At 39.8% G+C, this 17,339-nt stretch overlaps 2 protein-coding genes across 5 annotated transcripts in view; one reads left to right on the top strand and one right to left on the bottom strand.

The window, feature by feature from the left end:
- The window catches only part of INTS13 (integrator complex subunit 13), a 26,899-nt gene extending 21,461 nt beyond the window's left edge, over positions 1-5,438 (top strand). For all 3 annotated transcript variants that reach the window (XM_053404523.1, XM_053404524.1, XM_053404525.1), the window contains 3 exons: positions 589-728; positions 3,163-3,298; positions 4,263-5,438. In XM_053404523.1, coding sequence (XP_053260498.1) covers positions 589-728; positions 3,163-3,298; positions 4,263-4,302 — 316 coding nt within the window. In that variant the 3' untranslated portion in view covers positions 4,303-5,438. The remainder of the gene's footprint in view (positions 1-588; positions 729-3,162; positions 3,299-4,262) is intronic.
- Positions 4,202-17,339, bottom strand: LOC128421590 (dystroglycan 1-like). 2 transcript variants are annotated; one of them, XM_053404522.1, is made up of 5 exons: positions 16,929-17,339; positions 16,537-16,766; positions 15,181-15,416; positions 11,899-13,994; positions 4,202-8,524 (listed from the first exon to the last, which is right to left on the bottom strand). In XM_053404522.1, the coding sequence occupies exons 2-5, from the start codon at positions 16,732-16,734 to the stop codon at positions 7,365-7,367; spliced, it is 3,690 nt and encodes a 1,229-aa protein (XP_053260497.1). In that variant the 5' UTR covers positions 16,735-16,766; positions 16,929-17,339; the 3' UTR covers positions 4,202-7,364. The 2 variants fall into 2 exon arrangements, with proteins under 2 accessions (XP_053260497.1, XP_053260496.1); XM_053404521.1 differs by having other exon boundaries at positions 16,537-17,339.

Raw genomic sequence — 17,339 nt, 5'->3', positions numbered from 1 at the left:
TGTCTCAGCACCATTAGAAAGAGTTGATTTTGGCCTCTTGCAAGGAGACTCTGGCATGAAGCCCAAAGCATGGAATGGGAGCTCTCCAGAAAGTATTAGTATCTTTAAAAAATTGTTCAAGAACCCCCCATCAGCAGAGGGGAGAACCCAGGCTACATCTGCCCTTACCTTTTACTTGAGGTTCATGCTAGTTCCAAGTATCAAGAAGTGTTTGTGGAATGTGTATTCTGCAATTTGCCTACAAGCATAATGTGCTTACCTCATGAATGTTTGTGTGTTTACACACACTGGGAACTGAAAGGTTAAACTAAAAAAGAAAGAAAAGCTGGCTTTAATAAAAAAAATTTACAAATTAAGTAGTTATTCATGCTTCAAAAGTAACAGAAATATAGTAATTTGCTGTCCATAGATTTAATTCTAATTTCTTCCCAACATAGTTTGTTAAATAACAAGCTCTTTTCAGCGCAAGTCTCCAGCATTTTTGGCCCATTCTTTGATTCTCTAGGTAATATCACTATCTCACAACTTACTAAATGGAACTGTTGGCGTTGAAATTGCAGTGGTAATTCTTTTTATTTATTTCCGCAGGTTAAAAGGCTTATTAGAGCGTGAAAAAGAGGAACTAGCAGAGGCAGAAGTAATAAAAGATTCACCTGATTCTCCTGAGCCACCAAATAAAAAGCCCCTTGTTGCAGTGGATGAAATTCCAACCATTGAAAAAACTAAAGGTAGATTTTGAATAATGGCCAAATAGGTTTTTTTTAAAAAAAAAAAAGGAAAAAAAAGTTAAAAACTGATTTGAGGTGCATCATCATGTGTGACCTAACATTAAGCTTTTTAAAACAACAACAATACCACCCAGTAACCTTGGAGATTTAAAAAATTCTTTATAAAGTGTAAAGGTTAGAGTGACTTTTGTGCTGTAAATAACTAGAAAACTTGCTTGTTTGGGTGGAAGAAGAATAACTTCAACAAGACATAGGCCTGTATATCTGCTGGATGCTGCCAATGTTGTTTTAATAAAAGTGAATGAAAGAATCGTATATCTGGGGCTACAGAATGCAAACTATGCTTGCAGGATGCCTTCAGAAGAAGCGACTCAAATATTCTTAAATGTCTCTGCAAAGAAGTACTGCCATGTAACAAGTGTTCTTGTGGGGAGAGAGGCATGTAAGTGGTGTAGCACAGGGTGGGACAAGTGCTGCACTCCCCCCCCCCATGGACTGGGCAGAGGGTGAACGGGGTGATGGCCTAACACAAACATTTATTTGCAACCTCAAAAGGGGTTAATTAAAAAGCTTAACACACTAATTCACATTACCAGCCCAATGTACTTTTTGCAATGACCAGTCTTTTGAAGACCCCACAAAACTTAGAATCATCAAATTGTGGAGTTGGAAGTGACCTGAAGGGTTATCTAGTCCAACCTGCAATGCAGGAATTCTCAACATGCTGTCCCCCATCCAGTTAGAAACCAACCATACCAGACAAAGCTAAGCAGTGCTCTCAATGGTTAGAGTATTGGACCCCCACTTGGCCATGAAGCTCACTGGGTGACCTTGGGCCACTCCCATTTCACAGAGTTGTGAGGATAAAATGGGGAGGAGAACCATGTGCACCATCTTGAGCTCCTTTGGAGAAAATGTGGCATAAAAATGTAATGAAGGATAAGAAGAAATAATTTACTATGCAGTTCCAATTAACACAGGAATATGCTGTATGAAGATTAAGGTTTCTTTCTGAAATGCTATATTTTCTCTACAAAGCGTGTGTTGTTTCCTTTAATTTCTTGTAAGAATCCTAATTTACCATTCAGGAGGTAGTACCTTTCAGCTCCTGATGAAAGATCTTTTGCAAGGAGGCAGGAGAAAACTTGCACAACAAAACAGCACAAAAATAAATAGCCTTCAGTCATCCTTCAAATCAGGTTTAGCCACAATCTCAATCCCCCCCAACCCAATTCATTTTCAGCATCATCCTATCTATTGAGTTCAGTGAGACTTGCTCCTAGGTAAACAGGGATAAGATTGCTGTGCCCCCTCAAAAAAATACACCCAGGGCGACATGCCTTTGAAGGCATGGCAGCAGGAGGGATCCTGTTGCTTACATACTTTCCTGTTCCCCTTTCCCTTTCAGCTTTATGAGCCATTTCTGTCTTTGCAAGATAGGAATCAGCATTGCCAAAGGGCTATGCAGAAGAATCTCTTCACCACACATTCTTCCCTCTCATCTTGATGCCAAAGAACTTCCCTAGATAGCTCAGTCATTAGAACTTGAGACTCTGAATCTCAGGGTTGTGTGTTCAAGCCCAAATTTGGGCAAAAGATTCCTGCATTGCAGCAGGTTGGACTTGGTGACCCACTTGGTCGACTTCCAACTCTACAATCTTGATGCCAAAGAAACTGCCCACTGTTGCTCTAGAACAGTGACAGGTGGCCTTGCTAGTACAAGGAAGGACCAGACCACATTTCCTCTTCCCAACTCAGTGACCCATTGTTATGATCAGTTGCTGATCAGGGTGTTACACTGATAGAACTGCAATAAACATCCTTGTGTCTACAAAATATGACTAAGAGGTGACAGAAATAATACAACTGGCATAGCTTTTTCACTTACAGTCAAACATAATCTGTTCTGGAAGCCCATTCAGCTACCAAAATGTTTGACAACTGAGGTGCGGCATCTGATTGGTTGCAAGAGCTTCCTGCACGTCAGATGTTCGGCTTCCAAAAAACGTTTGAAAACAGAAGCATTTACTTCCGGGTTTTCGGCATTTGGGAGCCGAAACGTTCCAAAACAGAGCCATTCAGTGACCGAGGGTTGACTATAATTGTGAAAAATGTCTGTCCCTAGTTATGAAGTGAAATAGTTATTTTTTTGTACTTTCATTGAGAAACTACTGTTGTGAGAAACCAGTTGGGTTGAAGAAAGTCTGGAGGCTCTGTTGTCCCTGTGATAAATTGTACTGATAGAGCTTAATTTTGGATTTTGTCTCTGAATTAAAATGTGGGTTGCTTTTAGATATTCCCTGGTCTGTTAGAAATGAAGGTGCTATTTATCCTGGATGCTGTGTTCATGTATCTGTAACATGTATGCTGCTTGTTGTATGAGTTTTTGAATGAAAACTATTGAACGTACTTAAATTGTGTTTACCAAACCTAGGGCCAGTTTCTCTCCTGTCTTTATGGAGCAACAGAATTAACACTGCAAATTCTAGGAAACATCAGGAATTTACTGGTCGCTTGAACTCTGTCAACAACAAAGCTGAGTTATATCAACATCTTAAAGACGAGAATGGGTTTGTACTTCTAAATAGCATGTTACTTGAAGTGATTTTTTTTACTAGCCAAAAACTGTCTGAATATCATATTTATAATTATATCAGTGTCATGGAATTCTACTCAGTATTGATCCAGAGCAGATTCCAGCGTATAGTTAGCAGAGTAAAAACTTAAACACGTTGCAGGATTCCCAGAAAATAGACCAGAGGCAATTAATATTAATTTCATCCAGCAGAGCTTTACTGCTACTGAAGGCAAATGAGTATAATCGTCACAAATCCAATACATTCAGGATTGGCACAGCCCATAAGAAATCTAGTTGCAGCAGACTTCACTTAAGCTTACAATAACTTATAATAAGACTTATAATAAACCTTAACACTAAACATACTATGTACAGAACATTGCACAGAAGGAAAAGAGATAGAAAGTGAAAGTGAAACCCAGACTCCTGGCCTATTTTTATAGTCAACATGACCTTGACAGAAGAGATAAGAGAACCAGTTTAAACCAGCTGTACTCAGCTTCTCTGAAGGTATAACCCAAACATCATGAACTTTCTGCTTGCTTCTTTCACATAGAACCCTCTTGAATTAATTAGAATAGGAAAGATCTCTACACACCCATCAATACTTTATGCACCAAGAAATGCAAACTGACAATCAGAAATAGGGTTTTACTAAGCAAAACAAAATTGGAGTGAGCAAACTTGTTTTCCTCAGTTTATCTTGTTCTTCTGCAGTCTCAAAATAATGATGAAAGGTTAAGAGACACACATGTTATTTTGGCAATTAGTTATGCATGCAGTTGGGTCAGGTTTAGTCTAGGAGACAAAGAAGTATAAATATTTTTGAAACATACTAATCACTTTTATTGTAAATAGAAAAATCTGAGGCGGGAGGAATGCCAATTTTTAAAAAAATAATTGCTAGAATACTCTTAAGGCAAAATTTATTTGTTTGTTTATTTGTTTTATTTCAGAATGGAAACAACAGAAAATGGGAAAGCCAGCCGGCAGTGAAAATGGAATCTAAGAATTATATTTTGTTATGTTGCATAAACATTTTATTCTTGATTCAAATTGATTCAAACTTCAGTTGCTTTGATTGTTTTTCCCCTATTTTTAGCACTTTTCTATAAAAATAGAAAATCTCAATATTATATTAAATGTGTAAATCATTTGTCCCAAATCCCTTTTTACTCTAGGATCAAATAAAGCAAGACTTCATTTCCAACTAATAGTAAGGTCTTTATAAAAAAATGAATTTTAAAATGTTTTTGATTCCCTCTGGAGAAACACGGTATTTTTTTTTACCTGGATTTTGTTTTCAGGTGTGCTTTTAGATACATTAAAACTTTTTAGGAGATTGTACTTCAGGAGAGTGCTGCATAAAGACATTTGTTGTTGGACACAGTGTCTTGGTTTTAATGACAGAACAGTGATAAACTGTCTGGGTATGTTATAGAGCAACAATGGGCTCTTAATTCCATTAAAGAAGGGGCAGTTGAGGGTAACAGAGACCTGCCACACACAATTGTTTTGAGGCTAAGAAGATTATAAAGCACATTCCATAAATAAAATGCTATCTAAAATGCAGAACTGCTTATACCAGTCCTAGATAATAAGAAATATAGATTTAAGTATGATTGTCCTTGATCAGTTGTTTGGGTTAGTGTGTGCAATTTAAACATGTATTGCTATAGACGGGGCTGCAAATAATCTTTTGTGTATCGAATGGCACAAGAAACCTAAGTCTAAACTGGGCTATACAGAAAGACAGGCTGCAGCTGGTTTCATTGACAACATGGCTACAGGGTGTTTGTACAGTCCAGTCCACACTGGTCTCTCTCCATTAGTTCTCTTACTGCATAGTGGATATGAAGGCTGACATTAAGTAAAACCCTGTTGCAAAGGGGAATACACACCCTGCCAACTATCACAGCTAATACCTGAGATCAAAACAGTTACAGAAGGGGAAGTAGCCCTGCAACACTGTTAAAGCTATAAAGATAGCATTATTTTGTGCTTTGTATACAAAGATAGTGTTCTTAATTGCTGCTCCGTATTGGCCAGCATAGCTTTTGAATTGTGGGGTGATGGGAGAGGGAAGCATGAGAACAATTGTTTAAGAATAAACTTGGTTTTTCAGAAAAATATGTTATATGTCTAATAAGCCAATTTTTTGTTGGTGATGTTTATTCCTAAATTAAAACCGCTCCCTGTTGTTTCAGCTACTTTTTGCTGGTTGTTAAAAGCACTTGGTCGAGCCAAAAATCAACACTCTGGCTCCTTCCTGGATTTTGAGCTCAGACACTAATCCCCCTTCTGAATTTGGCATCATATTTGATTCTTTGACTAGCAGCCATTTCAGCATGTTAAATTAAATTGTAATCTATTATTCAGAAATAGGCCATGGTTCAGATATATAAAAACAAACGTCTTAGATGGGAAATGATTTCTGGTCCCAAGTTGTGTGAGTGTGGCTTTGATTTAATTGTTAAGGTGTATTTGGTGTTAAGGTGTTTGTCAGCTTTTTACCTGCCTGTGTGTTGGGAGTAAAGGGGATGTTTGGTTCCAAGATAGCATAATGGAGTTCAGTGAAGGCACTCAGAAATATTTCTAATTAGACTGAGCAATCCTATATCAATCATTTAGCATTTTAGGCATGCCTGCTTTCCTGGGATGGTATAAGAATGTTTAAATGGAAGGCATTGCCCTTTTCAGTTCTTACCTTAGATTACCCTTCAAGTCTTAAGCAATCTGTGGAAATTATTTAAAAAACTTGGGAAGTAAAACAATGTTCCTTACTTATAACACCTTTAAATTAATACTTTCAAAACTGATAACATTGGTTTCGGGGAACCTGTGGCAGTCATAGCACAGGAAAAGACTAAGGATGGCTAGCTCACCCCAAGCACAAGTCTGGCCTGCTCCTGTGCTTCTAAAAGCAGACATTAGTATTGCATTGGTGAGGAAGTTGTGGCCTTCTAGTTGTTGGAGTCATGGATCCCAGCAGCCCCCAGCCAGCACAGTGAGTTGTTCCACAACAGCTGAAGGGCCACAGGTTCTTCATCTCAGCAGTAATCTGAATCTTTAATGGCTTTGAGAGAGTAAACGTCTGCTAATGTCTATAGAGCAATTTCCTGCACATGAAGCTAGTAAGTAGTTAATTTCTTTTTATTTATTGCATTTGTATTCCTTCAGCTCAAGGTGGCATGCATGGCTCTCGCCACCTCAATATTATTCTTGCAACAACCCTGTGAGGTAGGCTAGGCGAAGAGTTTTATGACTCGCCCAAGACCACCCAGTGAACTTAATGCCCAACTGGGGATTTGAACTCTGGTCTCCCAGTATTTCTTTGACACCATCTGGGCAAGAGAAAACAGTTAATGCCTACAGCATGCATCATGTTACAGCTTATTTAAAGGACTGGGTCTTAAGTGACATGGTTTCTTTCTTCCTGTTCCCTCAATCACATGTAAAAATTACATCAGAAGAAAGCAATTGTGTGGAAAAGTCCATTACGCTCATGTTGGATGAGAGGAGGCAATATTGGCATAGTTCTTCCCCTGCGACAATTTTATATTCTTAAGTTTACTAGATTGACATGGGATGAATGAAGCCATGGAACATCAGCTGCCACACTATTCCCACCATAAATAACTGACACTTTAAAAAAGGATTTCCTGGCTTTGATTCATAACATTTAAGTGTTCTGCCAATAACTATACAGAAATTTTAAGAAAATAACATAACCATTAACACATCTACAGTACCACTGGGAATACTGTTTTATTGTCCCAGGGAGTATATAAGAGATAAAACAGGTGGAAGTGGCGGTGTTTCTCATTGTTATTGGTGTCCTTTCCTGTGAAAAAGCAGCTTGTGTTTTTTCTAGGCTTTCTGTACATGGCAGATTTTTGTGTTTACGATAAACACATTGCCTTATGCAGTAGGATTTTGTATCTAAATCTGTTGTACTTGGCATTTCTTTAGCTTCTTTGTTAATGTATCATCATTAATAATTCCTATATAATTTTATATAAGAATGAAAAACATCTGCCCCTCCCAGAATAGCATTCTCAGTATAGACTAGCTTTGGGATAATACCTTCTGGGACTAGCGTCCTGGTGAGTCTGACTAGGTTCTTGCATTCCATAAAATGGTGGGAGTCTGTATTTTGGTGGTGGAGGTAGACCTGAGGCAACAAGATTTCTCTTGGTTCTGTAGATGTGCTGAGGGGAAGGTGTTGGAACAGGCAACCATAACTGGGCTGATGGTGGGCTCTCTTGTTCAAGCATTGGTGACTTCCGGGATTTCAGCATATCCATTTCCAAATCAATGTAGCTGAAGAAGGGTCTTCCATGAAATGTTGTAGATTGTAATCCAGTTATTTTCTTGGGATGTCTACAGCAGTGGAAGGCAACCATCAGAATCACTATAATTGTAATGGATACACTTATTAACAAGGAAGTAAAAATGTTTCTTATCCAGCAATGGTTGTCAAATGTAGCCAAGGTGCTGTTTGATATCAGGGATTCATTCACTGGTTTTGTGATTGGTGAGCAGATTCCACCAAAAGCAACTTCTTCAATTCGATCAATTTTGTAGGCTGGCAACATTGCCTCAACAAAATGTGGATTTGTATTTCCACCAGGTACTCTTAGTTTCCTCAGCACACCCTGGATTTCATCCCTTGCACATCCGCTGGCCCTTGTGCAGAAACAGCTGTTGTACCAGGTGATCACAGTGGACCCAGGTTTGAGATCAAGTAGTGTCATATTGCCAGGACAGCCAGCAATCAAATACTTGGAAAGCTTCTCAAAAAACAAGTTAACTCTATCCCTGTCTCTCAGAAAGGAGTGGTAACTATTTTTTGTTCTTATGGTATAAGTATGACATGGGATAGTGGTTGGCCTGAGTAGTACAATTGTGAGGGTATCGGATGTCCTCAGCCCTCCTGAATCGGTGGCAAAGAGTAAAAATTCCTGAGGTGAATACTGAAAATCGTGATCAAGTGGGTAACCATACATGGTTTGATCATCTGAATTAAACTGCAACCAGCTTTCCGAACCTGTTGGTGAACCATCGGCTGGGTTTATTTCAAGGGTCAGCTGGGTTGTATCGCCATCTTCCTGGTCATAAAATGTGTCCGGAGGTACTGAAAAGAAAAAATTGTGTCCAATTGTTGCTGTTATCCACTTAATGGCATTAACAACTCTTGGGGAGGTGTTTATTGGACCTACATAGGAGTGAAGGTAACAGAGAGGAAATATAAAAACCAAGTTTTCAGAAGTCTGACAAAAAATGACAAGAGGAATTTGTAAAATGTTTATGTCAATTTATCTCAGAATTTTTCTGAGATAGGCCCTAGTGTCTCACCCGCACTAAGAAAGCTGGCCTCTTGCTTCAGGTAGATCATCCCAGGTGTAATTCTGGCCAGTTCAATTCTGCTGCATACACACCATAGAATTATAGAATCTTAGAGTTGGAAGGGACTCAAGGGTCATCTAGTCCAACCCCCTGCAGTGCAGGAATCTCAGCTAAAGCATCCATGACAGATGGCCACCCAACCTCTGCTTTACAACCTTCAGGGAAGGAGAGTCCACCACCTCCTGAGGGAGACCGTTCTACTGTTCAACAGCTCTTATTGTCAGGAAGTTCTTCCTGATTTTTAGTTAGAATCTCCTTGTAACTTGAAGCCATTGGTTCAAGTCCTACACTCCAGAGCAGGAGAAAACAAGCTTCTTCCATGTGACAGTCCTTTAGATATTTGAAGGTGGCTATCTTATCTCCCCTCAGTCTCCTCTTTTCCAGGCTAAACATACTCAGCTCATAATGCTTGGCTTCTGGACCCTTGATTATACTAGTTGCCCCCATCTGCACACGCTCCAGCTTCTCAACATCCTTCTTAAACTGAGATACTCAGAACTGGACACAATATTCCAGGTGTGGTCTGACCAAGGCAGAATAGAGTGGTACTATGACTTCCCCTGGTGTGGACACCGTACTTTTGTTGATGCAGCCTAGAATAGCATTCACTTTTTTTGCTGCATCACACTGTTGACTCATGTTAAGTTTGTGGTCCACCAAGGTCCTTAGATCCTTTTTACACGTACTGCTAGTAAGCCAGGTGTCCCCCACCCTATATTTGTTCATCTGGTTCTTCCTGCCTAAGTGCAGAACCTTACATTTGTCCCTATTGTTAGCTTGTGCCCAATTCTCCAATCTGTTAAGGTCAATTTTGATTCTGTCTTTTGCAGCATTAGCTACCCTTCCCAGTTTTGTGTCATCTGCAAGTTTGATTAGCATCACCTCAATTCCTTCAAGTAAATATGTTGAACAATGGGTCCAGGACAGAACCCTGTGGCACCCCCTTGTAACTTTTCCCCAGGATGACGAGGAACCATTAATGAATACTTTTTGTGTTCGGTCAACCAGCTACAAATCCACCTAATACTTCAACCCACATTTTACCAGCTTCCTCATGAGAATATTGTGGGGGACATTGCCAAAAGCCTTACTGAAATCACGGCATCCCCCATATCCACCAAGTTTGTAATTCCATCAAAAAAAGAAATCAGATTGGTCTGGCATGACTTATTTTTGAGAAACCCATGCTGGGTCTTAGCAATCACAGCATCCTTTTCTGAATGCTTACAGACCAATTGTTGAATGATCTATTCTAGGACCTTTCCTGGTCAAGCTCACCAGTCGGTAGTTACATTTTTGAAGATGGTGACAACATTTGCCTGTCTCCAATCTGCAGGGACCTCACCTGTTCTCCAAGATTTCTCAAAGATCATAGACAAAGGCACTGAGGTTACATCCACAACTCCTTTAGTACCCTTGGATGCAGCCCTGGAGATCTGAATTCATTTAAAGTAGCTAGGGGCCACAGCTCCCTCCTCATTTATTCTGTTATCACCAGGTTGGGCATCGCTTTCCTTTTGAGTGAAGACAAAGGCAAAGTAGGTGATGTTCGAAGTATATGATGTCCTCTCAAAGAAACCTGGGAGCTAATTTCTTAAGGATTCTGGGAATTGAGCTCTGTGAGGGGTAAACTACAGTTCCCAGGATTCTTTGGGGGAGCCATGTGTTTTAAAACATAGGTGTGTATGCAGCCTTACTCTCTCTTGAAGGAAGTCTTCTCACTAGGATCCCTTCACCTATCAGGGGACAGACACCTGGGTGCTGTGCTTGAGGGAGGGGCTGGGTGATTGTTCGGTGTTTAAGGGCCACTAAAGCCCAAAGACTCACAAAACATATAACAATGATAGGAGTTTTGGGACAATCTTCCATGCTTCCTTTTGTTTCCAAACCACTTCTCACTACTCAACACACATTGCACCCTTTACACTGTTGTACAATTATCGTCGTTCTAGCCCCTACCAAAAAATTCAAATTATAGAGAAGGGGGGGCTGGGGGGGAATACATGTGGAATACATGAAAAAATTGCCCTGTTCAGCGTATGACTGAATTGTAAACTGACTACAGACAGTTGACAGAAATGTGAAACAAACATAACTAAGCATTTCACTTGAACTGAGAGAAGAAAGCTTTTGCTTACTCAAGGTAATTGGTTTTATTACAGTAATGCTACCACAAGTTCAAATCAGCCATGAAATGGGTAAAATAATTTGAAAGTATAGAACAGATGGGGAGTGACTTGTTAACATCTGAGGTGAGGTGAGAATGGATGTGTATTTACTGCTCCTCATCTTGTCTGTATGCCAGGGCATTAAGCACACACTTAATAAAACCATGAAAACAATTTAAACATAATTAAAAATCACATTAAACTGGTAAAAAATAGCTTCAGTGTCAAAAATAGTCGTGACTCATGGAACCTCCAAGCATCTCTGTGTGTAAACCTATGTGTTATGTGTCATCTTGACAGCTATTTCCCCTGAAAGGCCTGAGGTGTAGCAGCTGAGGAGGAATGGTCCCATTTGTACCACATATGGAGACTAATCAGCCGCTGTGTGAGAGAGAGGCCTCACCTTGTCTTGGCCCAAAGGCAAGAATTGCACCCTATTTATCCTAAGCTTTTGGGAGACTTTTCTCACCTAAAAAGCATGGGGCAGGGTGTGGGTCTCTTACTCCTTTTTGTGGCAACTGTTAATATTGCTAATATTCCTGATTTTATTTTTGTTTGTTTAAAATGTTATTGGACAACTGTTAATTACTAAGGTTATTTGGGCCAAACCCCTGAAAATTAGTTAGAATGGGAGTTGTTGTGAGTGCCCCTTAATTCTTTGAACTCGGGCACACTTCTGAATATTTCTCATTGTCTAGAGTTTTAAGTCTAGAATGTACCTTTTAGCTAAGTACCTTTTAACCCTTTAGCTTCGGAACGCTTCCTTCTTACCGCCCTTCTATATGGTGATTTGGCTGTCATATTATTTTGCTTGCTTATTGTCTTTTGCTTACTAATTAAACTATACTGTACATTTTGTTCTTTTATTATGCTAGTCATGGGAGGGGGAGGGCTTTTGATCAAAAGGAGGTATATACATAAATTGAGGTTGTAGCAGTAGTAATAAGACTAATAAAACCTGGTGTGAGTTACTCACATTAGATCAAAATTTGACGCACCAATATTAATAGCTTACCTTGGTATAAACTAGTGACATAGAATCCAGTTTGTCTGGACATATCTTTATTGGAAGTAATAGTTGACTTTTCCAGCAGTTCTAAAGTCAAGTCCCTGGTAATTTGCAAATTAATTTTGGTTCCAAATGAGCTATCCAGGCTTAGATCACTTGTGTCTAGTTGTAAAGCATCAAGGCATGGCTTGTGAGTTCTAACATCATTGATGTCATAAGAGTCAATTTCATCTGTAGAAAAAGATAACTTGGGGGTGCCAGCAAATTCTGTAGACCAGGTAGGTGGCAAAGCATCATAAGAATAACACTCTGATGATTGGCTCATTTTATAAGATGGGTCACCTTCATGGAATCTGCTGCTTGAAACGGAAGCACTGGATGATGCATCATAAATTAAATGTTGTGTTTCCCACAGGAAAGTGTCCATCTGGGATGTGGTAGGAGCTAATAGTTTGGTTTTTGAAATTAAAAGTTTGTCTGTCTCTGGAACAGTCATAAAAGACTCTGATGCAAGTGTGTATATTTTAATTACCTGTTGGCTAACCTGTGTCCTTTCAGACAAATTTTCCCCCATTGGTATCATATTACTATGTCCAAATGATACAGGGAATTCTGCTGGTGTTGATAATGATAAAGAGGGAGCCATCGCTGGAGTGTTGCTTGTTCTTGATAGAAATCCAAATTCTAGTGAATGGACAAATGGGGATATCCTGAATTGCTGACTGCTATGCATTGCCAAAGCTGAAGCATTGTTACTGTAATAGAACTGAGACGGACTTGTGTTGACCGGCAGTCTAAATTTGTGGACGGAAGCACCACTTATGCCTAGTGATGTAATACCAATCAAACTGAAGCCTACATTCCTGCTGGGCACATCAATCAGCGTTGTAGTTTGTGGTAAAGACATCAATGACTCTGAGACATGTTTGTAGTTGCTGAGTAGGTCTTGAATCTCGTAGCTACCATCTGATGAGAGCAAAGAAACTACAACATTGGAAAATAGGACTCTAGGTGATGCTCTTAAATTCATCAGTGTTGATATGGATGGTAGAGGAAGATTTGCAACATATATGGTGTCTTTAGATAGTAATCCAGATGCTGTTAGCTGTGCATATGCGCCTGTATAATCGAGACTTCTTGTTAATTCCTCTGAGTATGCTAGAGATGCTGTTCTAGAAGCAGTTACGTCTGGTGAAACTGAAGTTTCCATGTTGTGAGCAGGTATTGAGATCTGGGTTTTGCTCATTGGCACAGAAAAATCTAAAAAATGGAGTGTGGAATTGTGCTTTGGCTTGGATTTTTTAGGCACAGAATACACATTTTGTTGTGGCACTTGAGACTGTAGTTCCTCCAATATTGTTGGTGTTCTGGAAGCCACTTTACCCTCAAATTCTGTTGATGGTGATATCAGAGAAGGTGAAAGTTCAGAAGAAAGCGACTGGAAAAAGCCAGATACTTGTGTTTTACTCTGACCATTCAGTAACATTTGAATGTCCATGGACCCCAACGCATCCATGTAAGTGGGGATAACTTCTTTTACAGCTTCATACAAAAGTGATGAACTTTCACTAGGTATTATAGCAGACTGTGTGTATACCATAGTAGTTGACAAAATTGTTAAAGACTCTATTTTGGTTGGTCTCAGTACGAGTCCAGGGGTGGCCATTAATTGCCGCCTCTGCCGCTTTCCTAAATGATTTTTTCCATTGCCTTCTTTTTTAAGTATTCTCCAGCCAGCAATTTCATACCCCAGCAGCTGTGAGAGATGGTTTGACACCACATTGTGTTGTAGAATTTGTACTAATTCATAAAGCATAGTGAACACTCCAAACCCAACTGGCCAGTGGATTCCAACACAATGCTTTTTCATAGTGTTGAGGTATTGAATGTCTTCAGCTAATATGGTTAGATTCCAATAGTGTTTGTTAAATGGGCTTTCAAATGAAGCAAGTGTCAATGAAGAGGGATGCAAATGGAGATAGTCTGCCATGGTGCAAACTAGATCTAGTCGCTTTTGAATTTCTAAATAATTTTCTGTATGAATTATAATCTCAGCAAAGGTGACCGACATTCCCCTTTCACACAGAGCTGCAGAACAGATACTGAAAGCCCCAAAACATGTGCTATTAAAATAATTTGGCATTAAAAAGGGTTATCTTACTTATTTAGAAAAAAACATATAAACAGCATAATAATAAATCTCTGAACAGTACAGTATACGTAAAGCAAAATAGGCAGATCAAGTCAGCGATATGTAAAATCGAATGGTAGATTATCTATCTGAATAGGCTTGTTGAAATAAAGTTTGTAGTGGGTGTCTAAATTAATATAGTGAGGGTCCCTGCCTAATGTTAATAGGCAGGGAGTTATTAGGCATAGGTGCTGTCATACTGAAAAACTGACTCCTTACAACTGTGGAATGATTATTACACGGCACTTGTAATAATGCAAGCTCTGTAGATCAAAGTGGTTGAGTAGGTACATAAAGGGCAAGAGAATCATTCAAGCAAACTGTCCCCAAGCTGTTAAGGGCTTTAGGCACCAATAGAAAACCCCTGAACTTGGGCCGGGAACAGGTCAGCAGCCAGTGTAGACCTTTGTGCAGAGGTGTAAATATGCTCTTGTCTTATTCCTGCAGCAGTCGTGTAGCAGCACTCTGCACTAACTGCAGTTTCTGAACCAATTGCAAGAGAAGCCCCATTGCAGTAATTGCTGCATTTCAGTAATTTAAACTTGAAGTTACCAGTGCCTGGACTACTGTGGTCAAGTTATCCTGGTCCACAAACAACCCAAGCTGGAAAAGGCACTCCTAGTCAGCTGGCAGAGTGCTTTTCACCCCCTGGCAGTTATTCTAAGGGATGCCAAGGGTACTTATTTTATCTCTAATATTATTTAATAACTATATGAAATGTGTCTTTCTGTTTGAGGAAAGGGCTTGGATCTAGCAGAGGTTCTCTGAACAGAAGTGAAGGGAGGGGATTTATTTCCCCCCTGGTTTTCTGCAGTCATCTGTGCTGCTTCTCACTCTTTCAGAGGGTCTCCCAAGCCTCCAGAGCAGATGGCAGGTATAGGGGGCTGCAGGGAGAAGGAGGAGCTGAGACCTAAGAGGGCCTTGTTTTGCTGATGGAACCTTGAATCCAACCTGTGTCTTTTTCCAACTTTGTTCTGAATATGTTACACACACACACACACACACACACACACACATATTTGCACATAGTTCAGAATAAATGAAATAATGATCAATTTAATCAAATACATTCCTTTTTGGAAATCACTGCAACTTACCTGTTATGCTGTTGGTCTGTGACCACTTCCTTTTCACGGACAAGAGCATCGTTGTGAACATGAATTGCAAAGTTTGCACCAGCTGTTGGTGTTTTCCAGCCACAAGACTCTCCATATGCAACTATAGTTAGATGGTATTCTCCACTCTCCTCTACCATTGGCAGTCCTTGAAGAGTATTTGTGTTAGGGTTATATTCCAACCACATTGGTAAAGCTGAACCACTAGCCAGAGTAACCTGTTTAATTATTAAAAAGATGTGGGCACAGGAGATGGAATGTAGTATAATCAAAATAATGAATAAAATATATATATATTGTTTCCACAATCATCATATTAGATGCAACAGGGCTGTTTGTTTCAGATTCGTAAGATGTAAAAAATATATATTGGGTACTCTCTTAATTTTCCTGGTGTATGGACCTGCAGATGACTGTCTGAACAAGTGGATGGTGATGGGCGAATCCTGATTTTCACACTACAGCAGAACAACTAATACTGGTCTTTCACAGCCAGCTATTTCCTACTCATTAGCTCCCATTCAGGAAACACCTACCAGTCATTCTGGTCAATAACAAGCAATTTCTAGAACGAAGGAAGATTGCCCAGTCCCCATAATACTCTGAAGAACTAGAGTTGTTCACGGCCAAACTAGATGTATTGTGAGCAGACCATCAAATAGTCATAAAGGGAAGAATATGAGTTGATTTCAAATGCTTCCCCCACCATTTTACAGCTTTCAAACTCTACCAGTTTTGTTTAAAAAGCGCACCAGCGGAAGTCAGGTGCTTCCTCATCAGAAGTCAGAGTTACCACATCTAGTTCCACCTTAAAGTGTGGTTGTTTAGACAACTCACCTGAAGCAACCTGTGTTGCAGGGCTGCCATTTCAGATTTTACACACGGGAGTGGAAGTTTCTCAGCAAGATGTAAAGGAACACTCTTAGATATAATTAAGATACTTATAAGGAAGCGAGCCTCAGGGAACACTGTGGGCTTTATTTCCAAGTATGCATTCGTGAGATAATAATCATGCTGATAATTGCTAAAAAGCTGCATATTTTAGAAGCAGTTATAATTTTGTATTTATACCTCATAAAAACTACATTGGTGTTATTGACACAAAACAACCATTGAATTAATTAGAACAATACTAATTCACTGTGCATAACCAACAGGTTGGCCAAAAATATAGGTGTTCCTGTGGTATACACATACAGGGAGAAATAACCCCCGTTTCCCTCTTTAAAGGGCATCCATGCCCTGCTGTTTTCCTGCAGCATATTTTACAACTGAACAAAACCATTTAAATAGTGTGACTGGTACCAGACAGAATTATTGCCAGCAATGCTACATTACCTTGTAGTGAGTTATTTTCCCTTGGAAAGCAAATGGTGATATGGGATAAGAAAAAACTCTCCCCGCAACTGCTCTTGCATCTTGAACTCCTTGCAAGGCCTGTATTTCTCCACATGTCCTGTGCAGCAGTTCCTTGGCAACAGCAGCCGGCCTGATGGCGGTGAGGTAGACGAGGGTGAGGAGCAAGGAGAGAGCCATCGGAATTTGCCTCTGCAGCAGCCAAGTGGCACCTGAGGAAAGACAAATGTCTGAAGCAGCCATTCTTAGATAGGCTGTGTAATAATCAAGGAAGGTGGATGTGGTTGTCTCACCACAAAGGTCAGAACTGTAGAAGAACAAAGCATTGTTAAAGTTAACAAGGCAGGAACATTTGAAACCCATACAAGACTTACATAAGGTTTCTTTACTTGAGAATCATCCTTAAGAGATTATGATGGTGTTTCCCCAGTTCATCTCTCGTAATGACGAAGAAGGCCAGTTTGGTATCTAGGAGATGAAATGCTATACTAGGGCTCCCTGAGGGGGGTCTTCAACTAGCAGCTTAAAAACAAAACGAACAAACAAAAATCCTCAAGTCAGTTTAGTTTAGCTGTTCACTGTCAATGATTTTTTGTATGTGATTCAGACTAAAGACATAAACTCAGCCTGAGCAAGTAAAATAAATCAGCCCTTTATGTTAAGTAAAGGTAAAGGACCCCTGGATGGTTAAGTCCAGTCAAATTTGACTATGGAGTGCGGCACTCATCTCCACTTTCAGGCCGAGAGCGCCGGTCTTTGTCTGCAGACAGCTTTTCCGGGTCATG

Source organism: Podarcis raffonei, chromosome 10 (assembly GCF_027172205.1).
Source record: "Podarcis raffonei isolate rPodRaf1 chromosome 10, rPodRaf1.pri, whole genome shotgun sequence".
NCBI classification, from domain to species: Eukaryota; Metazoa; Chordata; class Lepidosauria; order Squamata; family Lacertidae; genus Podarcis; species Podarcis raffonei.
Note: the sequence above shows the minus strand (reverse complement) of the source record. Positions and strands in the feature narration are given on the sequence as shown.